Source organism: Ranitomeya imitator, chromosome 3 (genome assembly GCF_032444005.1).
Source record: "Ranitomeya imitator isolate aRanImi1 chromosome 3, aRanImi1.pri, whole genome shotgun sequence".
Lineage (NCBI taxonomy): Eukaryota > Metazoa > Chordata > Amphibia > Anura > Dendrobatidae > Ranitomeya > Ranitomeya imitator.
The window spans coordinates 217,157,138-217,184,656 of NC_091284.1; the positions used below are offsets into that span (position 1 = coordinate 217,157,138).

Consider the following 27,519-nt stretch of genomic DNA (forward strand, 5'->3'; position numbering starts at 1 on the left):
GGGGGTAATGAAGGGGGGTTTGATTTACTTTTATAGCGCTTTTTGGTGGATTTTTATGATTGGCAGCCGTCACACACTAAAAGACGCTTTTTATTGCAAAAAATAGTTTTTGCGTCTCCACATTTTGAGAGCTATAATTTTTCCATATTTTGGTTCACAGAGTCATGTGAGGTCTTGCTTTTTGCGGGACAAGTTGACGCTTTTATTGGTACCAGTTGTTGGCACGTGGCATTTTTTGATCGCTTTTTACTCTGATTTTTGTGAGGTAGAATGAACAAAAAACAGCTATTCATGAATTTCTTTTGTGGGGGGCGCTTATACCGTTCCACGTTTGGTAAAATTGATAAAGCAGTTTTATTCTTCGGGTCAGTACGCTTACAGCGATACCTCATTTATATCATTTTTTATGTTTTGTCGCTTTTATACGATAAAAACTATTTTATATAAAAAATTATTATTTTTGCATCGCTTTATTCTGAGGACTATAACTTTTTCATTTTTTCGTTGATGATGCTGCTTGGCAGCTCATATTTTGCGGGACAGGATGATGTTTTCAGCGGTACCATGGTTATTTATATCCGTCTTTTTGATCGCGTGTTATTTCATTTTGTTTGGCGGTATGATAATAAAGCTTCGTTTTTTGCCTCGCTTTTTTATTTTTTACGGAGTTCACTCAAGGGATTAATTAGTGGAACAGTTTCATAGGTCGGGTCGTTACGGACGTGGCGATACTAAATTGTGTACTTTTATTGTATATATATTTTCCTTATTTAGGAATTTTTTTATTTTTTTTTACACATGTAAATATTAGTTTTTTTTTACTTTTTTACTTTGCCCAAGGGGAGGTCATCACAGTAAAGTGACATATTGCTGATCTGACACTTTGCTGTGCACTGTGTCAGATCAGCTATCACACACGCACAGCTGGGAGGCTTCCCGGCGCCTGCTCTGAGGGAGGAGGCGGTAGTAGACCCTTGGAGCAACGCGATCACATCAAGTTGCTCCGAGGTTCTCAGGGAAGCATGCAGGGAGCCCCCTCCCTGCGCGATGCTTCCCTATGCCGCCGTAATCATGTTTGATCGCAGTGTGCCGGGGTTAATGTGTCGGGGGCGGTCCGTGACCGCTCCTAGCACATAGTGCCGAATGTCAGCTGCGATAGTCAGCTGACACCCGGCCCCGATCGGCTGCGCTCCCCCCGTGAGCGCGGCTGATCGGTGATAACGTACTATCCCATCGGTGGTCATAGGGGTGCATACCACCTAGATGGCACAGTACGTCATAGGTCAGAAAGGGGTTAAGGGTCACCCCCACTCCTGTCCTTTTTATACTATACACAACCGCTCATTAAGAGGAGTTAGTGTTTTAAGATTGGAAAAAATTCTAACAGAATGGAGGTGTGGTAACTAAGTAACAAGAATGTCTTGGGCAGAATCCAAATCGATTTTTAACTTAAATACTAGTGATGAGTGAATATACTCATTACTCGAGATTTCCCGAGCATGCCCGGGGGTTCGCCGATTATTTTTTAGTGCTTGGAGTATTAGTTTTTAACGCCGCAGCATAAGCACATGTGGGGGTTGCCTGGTTGCTAGGGAATCCCCACATGTACTTCTGCTGCTCAAAGTCCTTGAAGAACCCCTCCACATCTCCGGAAGCCTCATCAAATGGCTTAAACTCTGTCCGGGTGATCCATACAGGCTCCCAGATCGTTGGGTTTACACTCCACATTGCATTACTCTCTCTTTCAAGCTCCATTGCTTCATATCTCCGCTGTGTCCGGTAGGCAGCCTCCTCCTTATACTCCTGAGAGACGCCTGGACCCAGAATCGCCATCTCTTCTTCGTACCACACCACCCACTGGCTTTTTGGGGTGGGAGTCCTCATCTCCTGGGCTTGTCCTTCAGACATATAGGAGTAGGTGGGTGGTCTGGTTAACACCAACCAGTAGGTCAATTAAGGCCTCTTTAGTCAGTCCCTGGTAGTTCAGGCCCAGGTCTCTGGCTCTTTCCTGTAAACTGGATACAGTCCAATTTCTGTAGTCACTTTGTGTGTGGTTCTCCATAAGGTTACGCTTGCCACCAGTTGTCACGGGGTCCTTCTCAGGTATCACACAATCAACAGAGATAGAGTATAGTAAACAATTCCAAGACCTTTATTTAGGCAAAAATACGAAAGGTTCACCACACAAAGGATAAAATAGTCCAGAACATGAATGCAGTTCAGTAACAGGATAAAAGTCCAACAATCCAGCAGACAGAGGATAGCATAGACCATATACTCTTCTTTCTCTCTGAGGTGCTCTGAACACATCACCATTCCACACAGGACTGACTGTGTGTCACCTACCTGATATTTACAAGTCCCCCTCCTCATTCACAGGTTAGGGGGGTGGGTCGCAGAGGCTCATTGTTTCAACAAGCTAGTTCAATACCTCATTAGCAAACAACATTATTCACTGACCCTGTGGAGAGATAACAGTACAGGACTGTGGGGGGAATATCAAATAACAGCAATTCATCAATAGGCAAATAACATCCTACAAGAGAACACCATGATAATCAGTAAAATATAAATATACACAAAATGATACCCACATAACATATCACACCATCACCGAGTAACAAGTATATTTGCTCATCACTATTAAATACTTTAGCACCTAGTGGCTTAAATGATATAGAGCTAGGTGAAGGCAAACAATTACCGTATATACTCGAGTATAAGCTGAGATTTTCAGCCCAATTTTTTCGGCTGAAAGTGCCCCTCTCGGCTTATACTCGAGTCATGGTCGGCGGCTGGGTCGGCAGGTTAGGGGAGCGATGACTGTAGCATACTCACCTGCTCCTGGCGCTGTCCCTGCATGTCCCATGGTCTCCGGCGCCCGCCGCTTCTTCCTGTGTTCAGCAGTCAAGTAGTACCGCTCATTAAAGTAATGAATATGGACTCCACTCCCATAGGGGTGGAGCTGCATATTCATTACTGTAATGAGCGGTACCGGTGACCGCTGAACAGAGGAAGAAGTGGAGGGCGCCGGAGACCATCTGTCCGGGAGAAGCTGCCAGGGACCGCGCCAGGAGTAGGTGAGTATTTCATATTCACCTGTCCACGTTCCACCCGCCGGGCGCCGCTCCATCTTCCCATCCTCTTGCTGTGACTGCTCAGGTCAGAGGGCGCAATGACGTATTAGTGTGCGTGCCGCCCTGTGCCTGAACAGTCACTGCGGAGAGACGGGACGCTGAGGAGCAGCGGGCAGCAACGAGAGGGGAGTATGTCATTTTTTTTTCATTGCAGCAGCAGCATATGGGGCATATTTTTATATGGAGCATCATATGGGGCCATAATGAAATTGTAATGCAGCATATGGGGCACATTTTTATATGGAGCATCTTATGGGGCCATAATGAAAATGTAATGCAGCATATGGGGCATATTTTATATGGGGCATCTTATGGGGCCATAATGAAATTGTCATGCTGCATATGGGGCATATTTTTATATGGAGCATCTTATGGGGCCATAATGAAAATGTAATGCAGCATATGGGGCATATTTTTATATGGAGCATCATATGGGGCCATAATGAAATTGTAATGCAGCATATGGGGCACATTTTTATATGGAGCATCTTATGGGGCCATAATGAAAATGTAATGCAGCATATGGGGCATATTTTATATGGGGCATCTTATGGGGCCATAATGAAATTGTCATGCTGCATATGGGGCATATTTTTATTTGGAGCATCTTATAGGGCCATAATGAAATTGTGATGCAGCATATGGGGCATATTATTATATGGAGCATCTTATGGGGCCATAATGAAATTGTCATGCTGCATATGGGGCATATTTTTATATGGAGCATCTTATGGGGCCATAATGAAATTGTATTGCAGCACATGGGGTATATATTTATATGGAGCATCATATGGGGCCATAATGAAATTGTAATGCAGCATATGAGGCACATTTTTATATGGAGAATCTTATGGGGCCATAATGAAATTGTAATGCAGCATATGGGGCATATTTTTTATGGGGCATTTTATGGGGCCATAATGAAATTGTGATGCAGCATATGGGGCATATTTTTATATGGAGCATCTTATGGGGCCATAATGAAATTGTATTGCAGCCTATATATATTTATATGGAGCATCTTATGGGGCCATAATGAAATTGTAATGCAGCATATGGAGCATATTTTTTATATCAGGCATCTTATAGGGCCATAATGAAATTGTAATGCAGCATATGGGGCATATTTTTATATGGAGCATCTTATGGGGCCATAATGAAATTGTAATGCAGCATATGGGGTATATTTTTATATGGAGCATCTTATGGGGCCATAATGATCTTATAATGCAGCATTACATGGGGCATATTTCTATATGGAGCATTTTATGGGGCCATAATGAACTGTATGCAGCATTATATGTGGCACATTCTTATATGGAGCATCTTATGGGGCCATCAAGCTTTGTGCAGCATTACATGGGGCATAATATTCTATGGGGCATCTTATGGGGCCATCATTAACCTTTGTTCAGCATTATATGGGGCATATTTTAATATGGAGCATCTTATGGTTCCCATAAAGAACGTTTTGGAGCATTATATGGGGCTCCTGATTCAATATGGATATTCAAAAACACTTAACCAACTGATGTCTCAATTAATTTTACTTTTATTGGTATCTATTTTTATTTTTGACATTTACCGGTAGCTGCTGCATTTCCCACCCTAGGCTTATACTCGAATCAACAAGTTTTCCCAGTTTTTTGTGGCAAAATTAGGGGTCTCGGCTTATACGGTATGTACGGTATCTTTTTTTTAATATGGGACTTTACAGTGTCTATCTTGTCACACTTATATTTAAATATTTTTTCCATTAGATTTATTTTCCAATTTTATTTCTCTCTCTATATATATATATGTATATATATATATATACATATATATATATATATATATATATATATATATATATATATTTTAGTTTTACACATTTGCCCCAACTTTCGTTTTTCCACCTTTCACTTTTAATTTTACCTTTATTTTTATATTTTTATTTTTTATCCCCATTTCTGTTTTTCACTTTTTATTTTCAGTTTCAGTTTCTTTTTCCATGATCTTTTCATTGTTTCTTTTTAGTATTTCATTTGTGTCTCCCTTTTTTTGCATAAAGCATTTGTTTTTATCGTTGTATATAGATACACTTGTGCTTGGATAAGGTGTTATCTGAGCATGCTCCTGTCCTAAGCGAGTATTTCCGGCGTGCTCAAAAAAAAAAAAAAAGTGCTTGAGTCGCCGCGGCTCCATGTCTCGTGGCTGTCCCTGCATGTGTTGCGACTGTCGCATAGCTGTGAGACATCCAACCACGGCGACTCAAGCATTTTTTTTTAAAGCATGCCAGAAATACTTGATTAAAACATGAGTGTGCTCAGATAACACCTTATCCGTGCACACTCGCTTATCACTAATAAGTATATATCAGCTGTTGAGAACTTTTACCGTTCATCCATATTGTTCTGGCTCTTTAATACTCTAAGCATTTAGGAACATTGGCAGGTATTTATAGCCCATCAGACCAGCGCCACCGCAGTCTGCTTTGATGAAGGAAACCATGTTTTCCGAAACACGTGAGGAAGTGTGGACCAAGTGGCTACCACTCTCATCTGACTGTGTGACAACACACAATGTTCACAGCTTCAGCGGTTTGCCTCAATTTGAGGCTACTTTGAAGAACCTAGAATATTAGAAATATTTTCGGTTGTTTCACACTTTTTTGTTAAGTATATAATTCCACATGTGTTAATTCATAGTTTTGATGCCTTCAGTGTGACTATATCTATAGATAGATATATGAATAGATAATGTATGCATCTATAGATCTATCTATCCATCTGATTACTTCTATCTATTCATCTATCTATCTATCTATCAGTCTGTGTGTGTAATGGAGTGTGGGTTGGACAAATGTAAAAGAGGAGGTTGGACAATAATGACATCACAAATCTTTTTTTTTGTTCAATGATACATCTTTATTTAGCTTTCAAAAATGCAAACAAAAACGCATTAAAAAACGCACAAAAAATGTGCAAAAACCTGCGCAAAAAACTGAATCAAAAACGCATCAGAAAACGCATCAAAAACTCAGCTGTGTTTTCTGCCAGGAGATGCAGATTTTGTGCAGAAATTTCTGCACCCAAATCTGCAACGTGTGCACACAGCCTTAATGGCTTGTTTTTGTGTTTTCAATCTCTCCGATCTCTCGATATCTCTGCGTAAAGGCTGTAAAAACGCAGTTAAGACCCAATATCACCAGTGAGTTTTGTGATTTTATGTCTGTATGAGAGTTGAGCAATAGAGTAATAAGATAATAAGCGTTATCTGTAGTATCTGCCTACTAACTGGTTGTGTTGTGCAGAGTTGTGGCAGTCTCTGTATGATTATATTGCTGTGGCCATCTCTGATTGTCTAAGGCTGTGTTTATGTTTATGTAAGTATCTTCGTCCGTGTCTCGCATGTGAAAACCAAGCTCTGGCGCCGGCACTCCAGAGCGGTGCGTGTGGCCGCATAGCAACACATGGAGCAGCACGCTCCGCTCCAAAGTGCCGGCGCCAGAGCTTGGTTTTCACATGCGAGACACGGACGTGTTTCTCGCAAGTGGAAATGAGCCCTAAGGGACAAATGAATAAGTCCCTGTTTGTTGAGGGGTTCTGTTACACGTGGTCCACTGCATGTGACAGAGGACATTCAACTCACTTTGAGTTGAATCAGATGGAGTGATTGCGGTAAAGGACTCTACGCAAAAGTGGTCAGATGATTTCAAATTGCTGGAAAGTAGATCCCTTAACCATCAGGGTCTTCGTGGGACAGATATGGATTTACTTCATCTAGGACAGGTGAGTATTATGGTTGTTAATTATTTTCTATCAATTACAGTAGAGATGGGCATAAATGGACTATGCAAAAAGGTGAATACAGCTTTGCTTTTTTATTTTTATTTCAAATAAAGGAGTCCTTGTCTTTACTTCAATTAAAACATTTTATTCTGGTCGTGTTTTTTTTTTTTTAATCTAATCTAATCTTTTTTTTTGATTTGTGGTCAATAACAGATGGGGTGTCTTACAGACGTCTCTCCATAACTAACCCCTGGGCTTCATGTCAGCGGCCATAAAACAAATGACATCAACCCCACAAATATTACCCCACTGGCCACCGCACCAGGGCAAGTGGCAAACACCGATCAAAATGCCAGAATTGGCACATCCAATAGAGTTTTCTGAGGAGGCTGCAGGCTGCTATTTTTAGGCTGGGGGGGGCAATATCCAAGGCTCCTTACCAGTTTGAGAACATCAGCCCCCGGCTGTCTGCTTTAGTTTAGATGGTTGTTAAAAATGGGGTGCCCCCCAAAGTCATTTTTTTCTTTTTTAATTTATTTATAGCACAGGCACTGGCTGTTATCAGCAACAGCAGGCATATGTTGAGGAGAGTAATACTCTCTCATCAGGCGCCTGTGATTGGTGGTAACCTTTTTACTGCCGGTCACAGCTGCATGCTCATGCAGTCATCTGACAGTGTAGGAGCCAAAGCTCTCTGACTGGCGGTTATGATCTTACTGCTGATCAGAGCCCGTGCTTGCCATGCTGTCACGCAGATGACAGTGTGGCAAACAATGGATGTTCGCCCCCCCATTCATTTGAATGGGTTCTAGGTTTGGGTACCATTCTGGTACCCAAACCCAACTTTTTTTTTAGATGTTCAGCTGAACCCAAACATCCACGGGTTCGCCCATCACTACTCATGGGTACTAGACCCATCAGACAGAAGTCCCTGTGTGGATACCAACAAACTTTATGGTGGCAGTTATGCAATTTACAAAAGAGGGAAATTGAAGAATTAACATTTTTTTATTATGATATTTTGTTTAACCCGTTCACCTCCAGCCTGTTCTTCATGACTAGGACAACATTTGACAATACTGATCAGTGTTAATTTATGCTATAATAACTATGGAACACTTCAATGGATCCCACTGATTCTGATACTTTTTTGTGTGTCACATTGTACTTAATGAGAGTCGTGAAGCAGTTAAATGTAAAATCAAGGGTCCAGATCCTAAAGAACCAAAAAGAAGCTGTCCATTAGCCATGTCAATCAATGACAGCATGTATTCAGGCAGTTCTCTAGGCCCAGGTGAAGCGCCCCAGGGTCCTGGTCGTTGCAGTAATGTCATTTTCATCTAGGGGAGAGTGATATTACGTTTGGAGGCAAAGAAGGACAACTGAATCCAGGTATCACAAACATGCAACACATTTCATATTCCAGGCCGCCAGGGGGAGCTCTGCTCCTATTTATTAGGGCACTCCTCACAGTTAGGTAAAACTGGTTGCCTGGGGAGGAAGTTAGTCAGTTGCTGGCTGAGCTTCGCTCAATTAGTTGGTCCCTGACAGGGGTGGGATCCTGTCAGAGATCGAGACAGAAGGACACGGAGCTATGCCTGCCCTAAGTGTGGCAGCTTCTAGAAAGAGACACTGAAGGAGGACTGTGTTGTTGAGAGGGTGAAGAAGTCGTAGCAAAGGAGTGAATATCAGAGGAGCTCTGCCCTACACAGGCTGCCTCCTTCTGAGGCGCAGGATCCCGGTAGCTGGAACACCGAGGGAGCAACGATCCTTTATGCCTTGATCCAGAGACTGGCAGGACAGCTAATTTCACGTTACCTGTCCGCCCCTACACCCAAGAGGCAAGGTGGCACCCCTTAGAGGCTGGGACATGATAGACTCCCTGTAAAACGCTTCAAGCCACCGGTCATACGGGTTTGTCCTATCCATCTGGGGGACAGAGAGAGAAGCAAAACATCTACAACATCTGTGAGGACCTTATGAGATGCTTAGCAGTAAGGTACTACAACACCACGGCGCTAGAGGAAGGCTACTGATTTCTATCTGGACAAGGGGACTCTGGATTTGCCTCCAAACCGGCCGGACTCTGCCTGCCCTGTGGTCTGGTACCCTGGACTGTGGATGCTGAAGCCTTCAGTTAAAGCTAAAGAGACTACAACCTTGTGTCCTCGTTCTTCACAGCGCCTCACACCATCCACCATCTACACACTGGGAAGCCCTGGGGATACACTTCACTTGTGGGAAGATATACCATCTGGCTGCCATAACATCACCCCAGCGGACCCCTTAAAGCAGCGTCGGTCACCCTAACCGAATACCACAGGTGGCGTCACAAACATTTCCCCTTTAAAGACCGTTCCCTTTAACTCGGACGTCCCAAGAGCCACGGACCGAGTCAGCCACCGTGACATCCCCCTGTGAACCGAAGGACCCGGTACCAAGTACCCCTTGCCCATTGGGGCGCTCCATAAACTCATACGAAGGTTCTCCAGAAATTTTTTTAACTCACTGGGACAAAACTCCAGACGCACTCAGCACGAGAATCTCCCTTTCTCACCATGTAAAGATATGCCTCAACTGGTAGCTCAAGCAAGAAAATCTGGTGAAGGGAATACCGTGGATTCAACATCTTGTCTCGTCTGTCACAACAGATGACAGAAAAAAGGGTTGGGGAACAGATGAATCTTGAGTGGTTGTCCAAAAGGTCTGGCCCAAAAAGATGGATGACTGATCTTCAAACTTCAGGGAATTGCTGTAGAGGAAGCCCCGAGAGCAGCAAATTCTATACTTCAAGGAACTCATGTCCAAATTTACTCAGACAATATGACCACAGTGGCTCACCTACGTCATCAGGGCAGCACAAGATTTGAGAGCCTACAAGAAGTCTTGGCAAGAATTTTGTTTTGGTCAGAACATTATCTCCTGTCCTTGTCAGGCCTTCATCTAAAGGGATCCAACAATATCCAGGTAGACTTTCTGAGCAGGACGGATCTAAATCTGGGGGAATGGAGTCTCAGTACAAAAGTGTTCCAATTAATTACACCGAAATGGGTCATCCAGATGTAGAACTGTTTGCGAGCTGGCAAAACACAAAAGAAGATCGTTATTTCTCCATAGATCCAAGTGAGACTCAAATCAAAAGTGGATGCTTTTTACACCTGTGGAACTTCAGGTTGTCCTGTGCATTCCCTCCAATTCTGTTACTACCAAGGACATTGCAAAAGGTCAGAATGGACAGAGACAAAACCATTTGATCATCCTCTATGGCCAAAGAGGACCTGGTTTGGGGTTCTGAACCTACTCAACTCAGAGGAACCTCTTACGCTTACTCCAGTCCACAACCTGTTACATCAAGGTCCAATTTATCACCTGGCTCCTCACAGTTTACGCTTCATAGCCTGTCTTCTGAAGCCTCAATCCTAAAAGCTAGAGGTGTCTCAGATGACGTCATAAGTACCATACAAAAAAGCAGGAAACAGGTCACTGATGCCATTTGTTCTAAGATATGGAAGACATTTTCTGCGTGGTATAGATCAACCCCCATCAATCCATTTCATCCTGATATTTCAAGGATATTAGACTTCCTACAAGATAGCCTATCAAAAGGGTTAAGAACTAGTACCCTGGAAGTCCAAGTGTCGGCCCAGAGTTCCTTCTTTGACCAAAACCTGGCAGACCACCGAAGGCTAAAGAGGTTCATGACAGCAGCCTCAGGCCGCCGTCACACATGCGAGTTTTACGGACGTAAGAGCGCAGAATCTACGTCCGTAAAACTCGCAAAAAATACGGCACAATTATTCTCTATGCCCCTGCTCCTATTTGCCGTATTTTACTGATCAGTATTATACGGCTTTCTACGGCCGTACAAAATCGCAGCATGCTGCGTTTGTCACCGTACTGCGCAAGAAATACGCCAATGAAAGTCTATGGAAGCGTGAAAAATACGGATTACACACGGACAAGCAGTGTGACTTGCGAGAAATACGCAGCGCTGTTAGAGAGAAAAGCCGGTAATTCAGTGCGGTGTACAGTAAAATCACACTGACAGCTTCCAGTCCAATAGATATAATAAATGTGTACACATAGAATAGGTATATATATATATATATATGTCAGTGAGACACATATATGTATATATATTAATATTTATTCCAGCGCTATACAGCTTGAAAGCCGGTAATTCAATTACCGGCTTTTTCTTTCTCCTTCATAAAACCCGACATGATTTGAGACATGGTTTACATACAGTAAACCATGTCTTCTCTCCATTTTTTTTGCAGATTCCACACTACTAATGTCAGTAGTGTGTATCTGCAAAATTTGGCCGTTCTAGCTCTTAAAATAAAGGGTTAACTGGCGGAAAAAATTGGCGTGGGCTCCCGCGCAATTTTCTCCGCCAGAGTAGTAAAGCCAGTGACTGAGGGCAGATATTAATAGCCTGGAGAGGGTCCACGGTTATTGGCCCCCCCCTGGCTAAAAATATCTGCCCCCAGCCACCCCAGAACAGGCACATCTGGAAGATGCGCCTATTCTGGCACTTGGCCACTCTCTTCCCATTCCCGTGTAGCGGTGGGATATGGGGTAATGAAGGGTTAATGCCACCTTGCTATTGTAAGGTGACATTAAGCCTAATTAATAATGGAGAGGCGTCAATTATGACACCTATCCATTATTAATCCAATTGTAGTGAAGGGTTAAATAAAACACAAACACATTCTTTAAAATTATTTTAATGAAATAAAAACAATGGTTGTTGTAGTATTTTATTCAACGCCCAATCCAGTCACTGAAGACCCTCGTTCTGTGAGTAAAGAAACATAATAAACCAACAATATACTTACCCTCCGCAGATCTGTAACGTCCAACGATGTAAATCCTTCTGAAGGGGTTAAAACATTTTGCAGCAAGGAGCTGTGCTAATGCAGGCTGCTCCTCGCTGCAAAACCCCAGGGAATGAGGCTAAAAATAGATCAATGATCTATATTTAGCATCATTTGCGGTGAGGCGCCCTCTGCTGGCTGTTCATAGATCGTGGGAAATTACCTAGAAAGCTCCCTGGCTCCCTGGCTTTCTAGGTAATTTCCCACGATCTATGAACAGCCAGCAGAGGGCGCCTCACCGCAAATGATGCTAAATATAGATCATTGATCTATTTTTAGCCTCATTCCCTGGGGTTTTGCAGCGAGGAGCAGCCTGCATTAGCACAGCTCCTTGCTGCAAAATGTTTTAACCCCTTCAGAAGGATTTACATCGTTGGACGTTACAGATCTGCGGAGGGTAAGTATATTGTTGGTTTATTATGTTTCTTTACTCACAGAACGAGGGTCTTCAGTGACTGGATTGGGCGTTGAATAAAATACTACAACAACCATTGTTTTTATTTCATTAAAATAATTTTAAAGAATGTGTTTGTGTTTTATTTAACCCTTCACTACAATTGGATTAATAATGGATAGGTGTCATAATTGACGCCTCTCCATTATTAATTAGGCTTAATGTCACCTTACAATAGCAAGGTGGCATTAACCCTTCATTACCCCATATCCCACCGCTACACGGGAATGGGAAGAGAGTGGCCAAGTGCCAGAATAGGCGCATCTTCCAGATGTGCCTGTTCTGGGGTGGCTGGGGGCAGATATTTTTAGCCAGGGGGGGGCCAATAACCGTGGACCCTCTCCAGGCTATTAATATCTGCCCTCAGTCACTGGCTTTACTACTCTGGCGGAGAAAATTGCGCGGGAGCCCACGCCAATTTTTTCCGCCAGTTAACCCTTTATTTTAAGAGCTAGAACGGCCAAATTTTGCAGATACACACTACTGACATTAGTAGTGTGGAATCTGCAAAAAAAATGGAGAGAAGACATGGTTTACTGTATGTAAACCATGTCTCAAATCATGTCGGGTTTTATGAAGGAGAAAGAAAAAGCCGGTAATTGAATTACCGGCTTTCAAGCTGTATAGCGCTGGAATAAGTATTAATATATATACATATATGTGTCTACTGACATATATATATATATATATATATATATATATATTCTTTTCTTTTTGGGACACATGGATCACTTCTATAGCGGTATGTTGGTTTTGCAAGCCTGCGAGAAAACCACGCAGTACGGATGCCATACGGATTACATACGGAGGATGCCATGCGCAAAAAACGCTGACACAGCCTGCCTACGGAGGAGCAACGGACCATTTTTTTGGGGACTTTTCAGCGTATTACGGCCGTAATATACGGACCGTATTGTTTTACGCTGTGTGTGACGCCGGCCTCATAAATTGGTCCAAGGAGGCCCAATATAATTTTATTTGGGACCTGAATATTATATTGTGGGGTCTGACAATCCTGCCCTTTGACCCTATGGCTCAAATTCAAATGGACAAATTATCTAGGAAAGTGGCCATATTGGTAGCCATTACGAAAGCAAGGAGGGTTGGCAAGATACATTAGATCTATTAGGGAACCTTATTTGAAAATCCTGGATGACAGTAGTCCTTCGCCTAGTCCCTTCTTTCCTTCCAAAGGTAACATCTGATTTTCACATGTCCAAGGAAATAATTCTTCCATCCTTTTGTCAGAACACAAAGGACGATAGAGAAACAGAATTCCATTCTTTAGATGTTCGGAGAACAATCCTTTATTACCTAAATCAAATTGGACTTTGGAGGAAAGATCAAAACATTTTTGTCCAATACTGTGGAACAAATAAAGGGAAGAAGGTCTCCCAGAGCTCTCTAGCAAAGTGGATTAAAAAGCTATCACAGAAAGATATAAAAATCAAGATTAATCTCCTCCTGAATTACTAAGGGCTCATTCCACCAGAGCCTTATCTGGGCCAAAAGGGCCAGTGCTTCCATCGAGCAGACCTGATACCTGGTCGTCGGTCCATACCCTTACTAAGCATTACAGATTACACCTAATGTATATAAAAGATCTAGTCTTCAGCAGGAAAGTCCTCCATGCTATTGTTCCTCCCTAGCGTTATTATTTGGCATTTCTCCTGTAGTGCTGTCATGGAGGGGATTAGAGAAAATAGAATTACACTTACTGGTAATTCTGTTTCTAAAGGTACCATCACATTAAGCAACTTACCAACTAGAACGACAACGATCCGTGACGTTGCAGCATCCTGGATAGCGATCTCGTTGTGTTTGATACGCAGCAGCGATCAGGATCCCGCTGTGACATCGCTGGTCGTCGCTGAAAGTCCGGAACTTTATTTGGTCGTCAGGTCGGCGTGATTCGTCATGTTTGACAGCAAAAGCAACGATGCCTGCAATGTTTTTCCATGGAGCGAACAACCAGCGAGAACGATAAGTACGTCACTGGATCGCTCCTGCATCGTTCTGCTGTTACAGTGTTTGGCGTCTCCTAGCGACCTAAACAGCGATGCTGCAGCGATCGGCATCGTTGTCTATATCGCTGCAGCGTCGCTTAATGTGACGGTACCTTAAGACCCTCCATGACAGCATGGGTAATTCCTCCCCTAAGAAACTTTATGCTCACTTGATTCCTTGGTGTTAGTAAATAATTCAACCATTCATACTGTGAGGTCCTTGAGAAAACACTGAGGATGGAGTGAGGTGGAGGGCTATTTAAACCTCTTGTTTCTTGTCGCTAATTAGGATGGGGAGGCAACCTCCTGTGGTGCGGTCCTGGAGCGTCTTAGCAACTCAATTACCGGTAAGTGTAATTCTATTTTTTTTATTTTGGGCTGCTATAACACGCTAAGATGCTTTTTATTATCTGATGACACACAGATCTACATCTCTGGACCAGATATCACCTCCCTACTAACCAGAATCCCTCAATGTCTGTCCACTATTTCATCCTTCTTCTCCGCTAGATTTCTGAAACTTAACATGGACAAAACAGAATTCATCATCTTTCCCCCATCTCACGCGACCCCCCCCAACGAACCTATCCATTACAGTAAATGGCTGCCCACTTTCCCCAGTCCCACAAGCTCGCTGCCTCGGGGTAATCCTTGACGCTGATCTCTCCTTCAAACCACATATCTAAGCCCTTTCCACTTCCTGCCGAATTCAACTCAAAAATATTTCACAAATCCGTTCATTCCTCAACCAAGAATCTGCAAGAACCCTAGTCCATGCCCTCATCATCTCCCGCCTTGACTACTGCAACCTCCTGCTCTGTGGCCTCCCCTCTAACACTCTCGCACCCCTCCAATCTATTCTAAACTCTGCTGCCCGACTAATCCATCTGTCCCCCTGCTATTCCCCGGCCTCTCCCCTCTGTCAATCCCTTCACTGGCTCCCCATTGCCCAGAGACTCCACTACAAAACCCTAACCATGATGTACAAAGCCATCCACAACCTGTCTCCTCCATACATCTGTGACCTCGTCTCCCGGTACTTACCTACACGCAACCTCCAACCCTCAAAAGATCTCCTTCTCTACTCCCCTCTTATCTCCTCTTCCCACAATCGTATACAAGATTTCTCTCACGTATCAACCTCTACTCTGGAACCCTCTACCACAACACATCAGACGCTCGCCTACCATCGAAACCTTCAAAAAGAACCTGAAGACCCACCTCTTCCGACAAGCTTACAACCTGCAATAACCACCAATCGACCAAACCGCTGCATGACCAGCTCTATCCTCACCTACTGTATTCTCACCTATCCCTTGTAGATTGTGAGCTTTCACGGGCAGGGTCCTCACTCCTTCTGTACCAGTTATGACTTGTGTTTTTTAAGATTATTGTACTTGTTTTTATTATGTATACCCCTCCTTACATGTAAAGCGCCATGGAATAAATGGCGCTATAACAAATAATAATAATAATAATAATAATTACAAAACAAGTTTTTGCATCCCCATATTTTGATAGCTATAATTTTTCCAGATTCCTTCCCACAAAGTCATGTGAGGGCTTGATTTTTGCAGGACGAGTTGATGATTTTACGGATAACATTTTCGGTCACATGACATTTTTTGATTGCTCTCTATTCTGATTGTTTGAAGGCAGAATAAACAAAAACTATAAATTCAGGAATCCATTTTTATGCAGTTCCACGTGTGAAAATTGATGAAGCTGCTTTATTCTTTGGGTCAGTATAATTACAGAGATATCACATTTATATTTTTTTTTTGTTTTGGCACTTTTACACAATAAAAACTATTTTATAGAAAAAATATTTTTGCATTGCTTTATCCTGAGAGCTATAACTTTTTTTATTTTTCTGCTGATGGAGATGTATGCTGGCTTCTGTTTTGACATTTTGAGTGATACCATCTTTACTTCCATTTGTCTTTATCATAGCCTTTTATTCCACTTTTTGTTCGGCGGTATGATAATAAAGAATAGTTTTTTGCCTTTTTATAATTTTTTTATGGTGTTCACTGAAGGAGTTATCTAGTGGGACGGTTTTATAGGTCGGGTCGTTCCGGACGCAGCAGTACCAAATGTGTGAACTTTGTTATTTATTTTTCATAAAAATAAGGTACAGGTACAATGTATTTTTATTTCTATTTTTTCATTTTTTTCAATTTTTTTTTTACTTTGTTTTATGGGACTTTCACTTTTTTTATGCTGATTGCTTCCGATTGCTTATAAAAGCATAGCAATGCACGAGTATTGCTATGCTTTATAGACTGTCGGTACTTCAGTGACACACAATGCTCTGGGCATGGTGTACCAAGTTTTTTAGCTCTGGTGACCCGGCTGTCGTCACGACAACAATAGGTAGCCATGTCAACAATCGACCTTCGTGATGATGTCTCGGGGGCTTCGATTGGAGGGCAGAGTGATCTCCCACCCCCTGCCTACCTTCCATGTAGTGGGTTAAACTGCGGAGAGCGGTGCGGGCACCAATCCTGGCAGTGAATGCCGGGTGTCAGCTGACATAACACCTGGCGGCGACTGTCCCTGCACACCTGCCTGAAATTTCTCATGGAAACATTGCTTCAAGTATTACTTTGTAAATGGTTAAAGGATCCTGCTTCCTGGCTGAATAAACAGATCTTCTTTGCCCACCAGCTGTCCAGTTCTCCGAGTGTTCGCCTCAGCCATGCTTAATTTCCTGAATTAAGGTTCACTGGTGATCACATAGTCTGAATCCTAGTCAGACTCAGAACCGAACCGCTACAACACAGCGATGACAATGTCTGAAAAGTGCTGTGGAATAGGTCAACACTCTAAAAGCAAGCACAATAAATTGTCTTCAATAGTGAGTGGTAGCCATTAAATAGGCAAACAGTGGAACTATAGCATCTACAGCTACAAAGTAAACCAAGCTTAGGGTTCGCTCACACTCGGGTATAGCATCTGAGGATTCTGTCATAACAGAGAATCAGATGCTATATGCAAATGATCGCCAGCTCAAACTCTGCTATGGGCGCGAGTCGAGTGTCATTTTACGGTGATCAATTCTCTCACATGTGAGAATCGGATCACAGGTGCAGAGAAAATGGAAAACTTAATTTCTCCATCTTATCGATTGTGTGAGTCCGATGTTTTGCACGCACTCTTAGGCTGCCGTCACACTAGCAGTATTTGGTCAGTATTTTACATCAGTATTTGTAAGCCAAAACCAGGAGTGGGTGATAAATGCAGAAGTGGTGCATATGTTTCTATTATACTTTTCCTCTAATTGTTCCACTCCTGGTTTTGGCTTACAAATACTGATGGAAAATACTGACCAAATACTGCTAGTGTGACGGCAGCCTGTTGTGAATTCAGCTTTTGGGCTCCCTCCGGTGGTTGTAGAGGGTAATGCAGTTGTGACTGGACTGCAGGATTGGACAGGTGTATCTACTAATTGCAAAACTGACTGGGGTATATAGCCTTGCAGGACTCTTTAGTCCCTGCCAGTTGTCCATTGTTTTTGAAGGATTCACTTCCCTGCTGGTCTCTCCAGTTTGCTGTGCTTTTCTACAAAGATAAGTCCTGGCTTTGTTTTTGCTGTCCACCTGCTGTGGACCTTATAGTTCTGTGCATATTCATGTTTTTGTCTTGTTCAGCTTTGTCTGTGAAGGATTTTTTGCAGCTAAGCTGTGTCTCTGGAGATGCAGATATACCCCCCATGTCTTTAGTCAGATGTGGTGTTTCGTATTTTCTGTGGTGGATATTTTCTAGTGTTTTTATACTGACCGCATAGTACTCTGTTCTATTCTTTCTTTTTAGCTAGTATGGCCTCCTATGCTAAAATCTGATTTCATATCTGCGTATGTTATTTCCCTCTCCTCTCACCGTCAATATTTGTGGGGGGCTATCTATCCTTAGGGGATTTTCTCTGAGGCAAGATAGGTTTCCTGTTTCTTTCTTTATGGGAAGTTAGATCTTAGGCTGTGTCGAGGGGTCTAGGGAGTGTTAGGTACCCCCCACGGCTACTTCTAGTTGCGCTGCTAGGTTCAGGGTTTGCAGTCAGTACAGGGACCACCTTCTCCAGAGTCCGTCTCATGCTGCTCCTAGGCCACCAGATCATAACAGCAGCCTTAGACTTGTATGGGTGTGCAATGTCCGATATACACTAACAATTGCAGCATGCAGACTTTTTTTTTCTAGTCAGCACTGACCCATAGTATCATAGTATAACATTGGAGCAAGTGCTATCCAATGAAACATCAGACAGCGCTTATCCGAGTTATAAAGGTATCTGTTGGCTACTCGCCAGTGTGAGCGAACCCTTAAACAAATTTTTGCATTTGGTGGCAATATGTAACCTAAAACTATATTGCTAGTGAGAATTTATTTTAAATAATAAAATATAAGAAATCGGATTACAATATGTTGCTTGAACCTAGAGGGTTCAAGCACCATAATTAATGAGAAGATTCAATATTTTACCTGTATGACTTCATCTTTGGACTTGAAATCAGAAACCAATATGTTTTTTCCATCTGATAGGCGCGTCAGAGCAACGTTGAGTCTTCCTGTTGCAACCAGGTGTGCGTTGTCAGGCAAAAAGTTTAGAAGAGCTCTTCGAAAAATTGTTCCCAAATTAAAGGTTCCAAAAAATGGGCCAAATATGGGTTTCCTAGCTTGAATGGCTGCATCTATGATTATGTTCTGTAACTCATCTGTAAGAATGTAAGGAACAAAACAAAAGAAATGTATAACTTTAGAAAAATAATCGTAAAACATAAGATATGTCAAAGGATACTAATTTATCAAAGATGAACCCTTTATTACAGAGATTGTATGTGCTTTTGCTTTTTTTGGCAGTTCTTCAAAGAGCCAAATATCTGTCAATTTAAAGTTTAATATACTGCATGTGACATACACAGTATGTCAGTGTCAGGAAGGAGTTAATTAGGTTAGCACCACTGTGCTTCAACAGTATTAGTTACAATTTGCAAATCCCTGGTGATGCCGATGCTGGGACCCCCACTGATCACGAGAGCAAGGGTGCCCTAAAAACACCCATATGTTTTAGGGTGCTTTCACATTGTGTTCAAGTACCCGTTCGGGGCTTACGTCCGAATCCCCCGTAAAACGGTATGTGCCAATGGGGCCAAAGAATATAATGGTACTGACAGAGAGAACGTGCGCACCGCCATGCATCATTTTCGGGCACATACGCCTACTGGAGACCGGACTCTCAGACAGTAGACTAGGATGAGGTGAGTAATCTTCTTCCAAACATCTTAACTCAAGTAAAATAAAAAAAGGATCAGGCGTACTGAAATTAAACATGTCTGACCCCTTTCGGGAGAGTCAGGATGTTGTAGTTTGTTTACATGCTATTTGTTCATAGACGGTTATGCCCGGTATACTGCCTATAACCAAGCCCAAGCTGTGGGTGCAGTCAGCCGTCATTGGTGATTTCATCATAGTAAACACTATATCATACCATCGAATTTCTGTATTCAGGTAATATATAGTGCGTGCACATTTATTCCCAAAATGACTACTTTCATAGATTTGCTCTATGTTATTCAATTGCTTAATGTTCTACAATGTGAAACCACTCATTTTGTGACTTGCAGTTTGGGCTTAGTTTACACGCAGGTCAGTGACACGGGGTCATTTGTGATAATTGGCTGGATGAAGAGAACAGGAAGCAAATATTTTATATAATCTGGGACATTTGTATCTTACATAACATTACTGTATAATATTCTTAGACAGAACACAACTGTCAATGCTTAGGATGCACTATTTACCGACACAAGTTGACAATTTCCATACACACAATTCAACACAAGATCATGTAGGTTCACTGAACTTTAATGCTATGTGCCCATGATGAGCTTTTGGCTCAAAAACGCAGCTTCTTACATTTATAGCAAAGTGGATGGGATTTATGGAGACCTCCTGCCTACTGTGCTTCTTTTTTTTCAATCAACAAATGTGTCCTTGAAATCCGCAGCATGTCAATTTCTCCTGCAGGTAAGCTGAGTTTTATGTGTGGATTTTCACACCATTTATTTGCATAAGGCTATGTGCTCATGATGAGTTTTTGGTGAGTTCTTTAAGCCGTGTATTTTCAAAAAAAATTGAAAATCTGTAACATCAAAAAACTCATCATGTGAAATTAGCCTTAGATGAGGAAAGTTTGCAGGTAAAAAAATTCACATATGCACTTTTAGTGCATTTCTGCGGTGGATACACATCAAGAATGCATGTAACAAAAACAAAAAACAGCTTTTTTTAAAACATGATGTACCAACAAAATCCAAAAAAGCACATGCAAGAAATGCAAAGAAAGAAATGCAAGTAACCTAATTTACTTAACGTGTGCACGCACGCCCTTGAGTATTTACGTTTTTGACTTCAGCATTTGTAAGTAGAGATGGGCAAACCGAAAAGTAAAGTTTGGGTCCATACCAAACAACTAACACGAATTTCACCAGGAAGTCTGTGTTACTGTTTGGGTTCGGCAACCCGAACATGACAGCGCAAGAAACACTACCGACAAATCCACGGTAAGATCATTACCACTGCTCAGAGCGCTGTAGTTCGCCCACTGTCAGATGACAGTGTGAGCCCGCAGTTGTTGCTGGAGGTAATAAGTTTACCTACAGTCACAGGCGTCAGCTGATGGGACCAGGGCCGCCATCAGGGCATTACTGCCCTGACTGCCATATGGGGCCTGTGATGCAGTGACCCATGTTACAGCCAGGGGGCGCTGTAGGTGCAGATGTAGCTGTAATGGTGATAATGAAACAGTGTCCGGCATGATTGTAAATGGCCGGTATGTGTTGCAGAGGGAGTCTGCGATGTAAGCCTGTAGTATAAATATTCAGAAAAATTCCCACGCTCGAGTTCATCTGAGGTTATGCCAGCAGGGGGCGCAGCACCGCAAGTCTAGGTAGCTACGTTCCCCTTCTTTCCATTCATTCCCCATTTTTTACAGGCAGGGGTGGCTGCATTAGCAGGCTCCTGCTTGTAAAATTATTTAACCCCTTCAGATGGATCTACAGCGTGGGACAAGACTGAACGACGGAAGGTATGGGATATTGTTGATTTTTTATTTTAACTTTGTTTCAGGCGACAAGGGTCTTCAATTGGATTGAGAGTATAATAAACTATTACAACACCCTGTGTCTTTATTTCAATGAAATACTTTTTTTCTAATGTGTGTTTTATTAACCATTTACTACTATTGGATTAATAATGGATAGGTGTCTTATTGACGCCTCTCCATTATTAACCTGGTTTAATGTCACCTTACAATAGCAAGGTGACATTAACCCTTTATTACCCCATATCCCACCGCTACACGGAAGTGGGAAGAGAGTGGCCAAGTGCCAGAATAGGCGCATCTTCCAGATGTGCATTTTCTGGGGTGGCTGGGGGCAGATGTTTTTAGCCAGGAGGGGTCCTATAACCATGGTCCCTCTCTAGGCTATTAATATCTGCCCTCAGTCACTGGCTTTACCATTGTGGCGGAGAAAATTGTGCGGGAGTCCACGCCATTTTTTTCCGCGATTTTAACCCTTTATTTTAACAGCTAGAGTCCCCAAATTTTGCACACATGCACTTCTAACATTAGTAGTGAGGAATATGTAAAAAAATACGGGATATGAAATAGTTTACTGTATGTAAACCATGTCTCATATCCTGTCGGGTTTGGGAAGGAGATAGCAAAAGCCGGCAATTTAATTACCGGCTTTTCTGCTATCTAGTGCTGCATGAAATATATCTACTATATAATTGTCTAAGGGTCACTTCCGTCTGTCTGTCTGTCACGGATATTCATTGGTTGCGGCCTCTGTCTTTCATGGAAATGCAAGTCACTGATTGGTCTCGCCATCGGCCTGTCATGGCTGCCGTGACCAATCAGCGACAGCCACAATTAGTCCGATTAGTCCCTCCCTACTCCCCTGCAGTCAGTGCCCGGCGCCCACTCCATACTCCCCTCCAGTCACCGCTCACACAGGGTTAATTCCAGCGGTAGCAGACCGCGTTATGCCGCGGGTAACTCCCTCCGTTACCGCCGCTACATTGTATGTCCGTTTTGCAAGCCAGCGAGAAAATCTCGCTGTACGGTTGCCATACGGATTACATACGGAGGATGACATGCGCAAAATACGCTGCCACACCCTGCCTACGGATAACATACGGATCACTATTTTGGGAACATTTCTGCGAATTACGGCCGTAAAAAACGGACCGTATTTTCATACGCCTAGTGTGACGCCGACCTCACACTCTCGCACCCCTCCAATCTATCCTAAACTCTGCTGTCCGACTAATCCACCTGTCCCCCTTCCCGCTAATCCCCGGCCTTTACTCTGTCAATCCCTTCACTGGCTCCCCATTACCGAGAGACTCCAGTTAAAAACCCTAACCATAGCATACAAAGCCATCCACAACCTGTCTCCTCCAAACATCTGTGACCTTGTCTCCCGGTATTGCCTGCACGCAACCTCCGATCCTCACAAGATCTCCTTCGCTACTCCCCTCTTATCTCCTCTTCCCACAATCACATACAAGCTTTCTCCCGCGCTTCCCCTCTACTTTGGAACTCTCTACCACAACATATGAGACTCTCGCCTACCATTGAAACCTTCAACAGGAACCTAAAGACTCACCTCTTCCGACAAGCCTACAACCTGCAATAACCACCGATCGACCTAACTGCTGCACGATCAGCTCTACCCTCGCCTACTGTATCCTCACCCATCCCTCTACCAGCCATGACTTGTATTGTTTAAGATTACTGCACTTGTTTTTTATTATGTATAACCCCTTTTCCCATGTAAAGAGCCATGGAATAAATGGCGCTATAATAATAATAATAACCAGAAGAAAAAAAAGATATGCAAAAACAGGGATCACCTGAGGTATACTACTTTTGCAACTCATTTTCACACCCCATGCTTGGCCCTGATAAAACAAAGAAGTTTATACTCATCGTGCCGGCGCCATTCCCGAAGTCAGCACTTGCTCTTCCCGAGCTCTTGTGTGGTTGTGGTGACACGTGACCCCAGCGTGCAATTAATGCTAGGGTCACTGTCCCCCACCTTCAGACAAATTAAACATGAAGAGGAAGTCTGGGCTGTCACTGATCTCTTACTTGGTCTTCATTTTCAATTTGTTGAAAGGAAGGTGGGGACAGTGAAACTCGCGCTGATTAGGCACTGGGGATCACATATCATACAACCGCACTCGAAGCCTAGAGAGAGCGCGTGCCAACACCGCGGGTATGGCAGCTACATGGGAGGTGACTATAGGTTTATTTTATCGGGACCAAATCACATTACCCATGATTCCCAGCACATATTAAGCCATACTGTACTAGAAAACCCAGCATAAGAGGTGATTACATTTGTGTCTAGTCACACTGTGGTAGAGTTCCAAGTAGTGGACAACCCATTAATTTTTATTTTATAAAACAAGCCAAAAAGAACAGTATAAAAACAATAAAAAAGCCCAAGGCCTTACAGTATGCACCATTTAACCCATAATAGAGTTATGGCTTAAAGGTCAGCACTGTAAGGCCATACGCTTTTTTAATTGCCAGAGATTGACAACAACATTTAAGGTGCTAAACAGCAGAGATTGGAGCAAGCTTCAGAAGCTGTTCTACCCTGTATGCACACATGGATTTTTCCTCTCTGAACGCTGTTCACACAGGTTATATACAGATGATCAGGTTTTTAAATACATCAGATAGGGATTGCATACATTAGTTAGGACTGCTCTGATAAGGGTATACCGTGAAGATTGGTAGAGCAGCTTAGTATACATTTTTTGCAAAAAACGTATCAACCAAATACCCTGTTTTTTACATCTTTTACTAGCACTTGCAGATTACTGCAACATTTTTTCAAACTGAGTGTTTTTGGTTTTACCATTCTCTTTTGTGTCTTCAGGTTTCTTGGTGGTGTGTGAACATGATCATACAGACTTGTTCACTGTGCAAGTAGCCCATGTGTTCCTGTTTCCATAATTGTTCTCTTGTGTCTACAAGACTGGGGAGTTCCACCACTCCTCTTGGGCTATCTAAAGCTGTTCTACCCTGTATGCACACATGGATTTTTCCTCTCTGAACCCTGTTCACACAGGTTATATACAGATGATCAGGTTTTTAAATACATCAGATAGGGATTGCATACATTAGTTAGGACTGCTCTGATAAGGGTATACCGTGAAGATTGGTAGAGCAGCTTAGTATACATTTTTTGCAAAAAACGTATCAACCAAATACCCTGTTTTTTACATCTTTTACTAGCACTTGCGGATTACTGCAACATTTTTTCAAACTGAGTGTTTTTGGTTTTACTATTCTCTTTTGTGTCTTCAGGTTTCTTGGTGGTGTGTGAACATGATCATACAGACTTGTTCACTGTGCAAGTAGCCCATGTGTTCCTGTTTCCAGAAGCAGCTAGTAGTAGCACATGTAAGCTATACGGCAAAGCTGGCACCCACTGTGTGTGGAGCAGGCTCAGATTACTCCTTACACCCTCGCCCGGCGTAGGACGTACTATTACTGGATGAGAAATCTGGTGCTTTAGTGTAACTTTATAAAACATCTTGCTTGGCTTAGTTTACACCAGTATTTCCCAAACTTCAGTCCTCAGGGCTCCCAACAGGTCATGTTTTCGGGATTTCCATACTGCAGCACAAGTGAGAGAACTCCTGATACTTCCATGACCTGTGCAATACTAAGGAGATCCTGAAAACATGACCTGTTGGGGTCCGTGAGAACTGGAGTTAGGGAAACACTGGTTTACACCAATATTTTGTGCACGTTCAATTTTTGAGACTCTCTCCGTGCACACCATAGAAACTAATGGAGTATAGAATAGCAGCACGTAGTGTTCCACCGTACATACTCCACGCCATAGGACCTACAGTAAGTGTCCACATAGTATTAGGTCTGGTCCTGAATTACCCTGTGGATTGTAAGTCCATTGGGGTTCTCTCCTCTACCAGGCTGTCCATATGTTTACTTTATTTTATATATGTTATAGGTATATTACCTTTTTCTCCATAGAATCAATGGTGCTTTAAAAATAATCTGAATTTTTTTTTATACGGTCTTTTTATTTCAATAGCAGATTTTAGCTCACCAACAAGAAATGCTATAAATTAAGTATCTGATTGACTAGTATCAAACATGTGCACCACTTTAAAAACAAGAACATGAAGTCTCGCCTTTACAAAACGTCCGTGTCGGTCACATATACAGATTTGTTAAATGAAAAAAGTAAATAATTGCCTGGGTACAATAATACATGTGCCATAAAGAAGACCAATAGTAGAAAAAAAGCTGTGTAACTTGGATCAGTGGTAACTGCATTACTTACCAAGATTGACTCGAAAGACTACAGCAGCTGCAACAAGAGACCCCGCTGAGGCTCCATACACCTTGGGTGCGGAGGTCAGTATGTCTGGGGCCAGGTGGAGCAAGGCTTTGACTGCTCCAATCTGGTACAAAGACAGATAGCCACTGCCAGAGAAGGAGAGAGACAGAGGGCTTCTTCCAGTCTCCTGTTCCATGGCATGAAGACAGCAGAGATTTCCTTGTCTGTGTGTACAGGAAACTCAATTCTTTCTGCCTCATGAAATCATTCTCCAGAGAGTTGATATAATGAAATAGAAAGCTGCACTCTCTTCACGGACCCTCTGCGGGATTAGGATCAGAGACAGTCAACAAAGGGTCTCTTTGTAGGAACCGATCATTTGGTCTGCGTGTTGCACAAACTCATTGACAGACAGACTTTCTCCTCACAGTGGTGTCAACTGTTACACAATGAGTACAATAATGGTAGACGTTTCCGAAAAAATTAACGCAGATTTATCTCATCTCCGTGTTCACAATGGGATGCTTTCTACTATCACAGTATAGAGTACGAGCACTATGTGCAGAAATATACGGACTTACACGCCTTGGCTGCTATCGATGAGGTTAGTAATAGAGATGAGCGAACCCGCGGATGTCCGTGTTTGGTTGGTTCGAGCAGACTTTTTTTTTTTTAAGTCTGGCTCGGGTCACAAACTTGACCCCAGATCCCAAAGAAGTCAATGGTGACCTGAACGTCAGTGCTGTTAAATGGCTATAAATTGGTAGCACTAGAAGCTAGTGGGCTGCAAAAGGATGCTAAAAGTGGGTAAGAGCAGGACAATTGCCCTGCAAACAACGGTGGATAGAAAAATTACTTACAGGGTTTATTTCACTGTAGCAACTATGGTAAAATTGGAAGCAAATTAATAACACAATGTTAAGTGTCCCTACAGAGAGGGAGGCTTGCTACTGCCAGTCCAGTTATAAATGTCAGCCTCATAACATGGGCAACAATACCCACACAGAGCATGGGGCATGATATCCCAAATGTTAAAAAGCGTATGCTCCAGTACTGTGTACTGCAAATGCAGGTCTCAAATCCCAAAGAATTTACCTTGAAGAAATTAGTGTTCAAAGCAGGCAACCACACCTGAATTAGATCCTTGAGTACCAGTCTAGATTAGACGATTATGCAAACTTTTTGTTTTGGTCCCTTAACCCCTTTATGACCCATGATGTATAGGGACGCCATAGGTCTCCCCCCCCCCCCTTGTTTAATGCGGACTCCAGTGATGAGCCTGCAACTTTTCTGGCACATGTCAGCTGATTTCACTCTCCGATAGCGGCATTTAACATGATCACACCGGAAACACATTATTAGCTCCGCCCATCGGTGCCCCTCAGTCATAACAACCCGGGGTTGGCAGAAGACCCATGTGGTTGTCATTTCTGGATCGCTATGAGCTCCACCTTGTCGCCGGCGCTCATAGCAGAGAAGCATTTTAGATCATCGGATGATCACAGCTTCTAGTCTCACATGGAGACTATTGAAGCTAGTAAAAAGTGAAAAACAAAAATTTTATAAAATATTAACCCCTTTCCGACCATAGACGTATCTATCCATATGGTACTTACCGACCCTGGACATATGGATACGTCTAAGCGATTTTGCGCACACAGAGGCTGTACGTGCAATCGCCACTGGATGTCAGCTGATTGCTCATACTGCTCCTGGAACTTTCACCCCCTAAATTCTGCGCACGCAGCATTTAGTGAGCAGGCAGTTTGAAGATTGCTCTTCTGCCCTTGGATTGGGGACCCTGCAACGTCATCGCGGGTGGATCGTTGCCATGGTGACCTGATGTTTTCATGACATCTGGGTCACCAGGTACTAGGAA

The 27,519-nt window shown here is 42.8% G+C and overlaps 1 protein-coding gene across 2 annotated transcripts in view; it reads right to left on the reverse strand.

Annotated features, from left to right (window-relative positions):
• Positions 1 to 25,891, reverse strand: part of LOC138669572 (omega-hydroxyceramide transacylase-like) — a 63,810-nt gene extending 37,919 nt beyond the window's left edge. Inside the window, exons 1-2 of one of the 2 annotated variants that reach the window (XM_069756139.1) lie at positions 25,644 to 25,891; positions 18,730 to 18,962 (exon numbers count right to left, since the gene is read on the reverse strand). In XM_069756139.1, the coding sequence (XP_069612240.1) occupies positions 18,730 to 18,962; positions 25,644 to 25,836 (426 nt within the window). In that variant the 5' untranslated portion in view covers positions 25,837 to 25,891. The remainder of the gene's footprint in view (positions 1 to 18,729; positions 18,963 to 25,643) is intronic. The other variant, XM_069756138.1, reaches the window with a different exon arrangement.
• Positions 25,892 to 27,519: the final 1,628 nt, after the last annotated feature.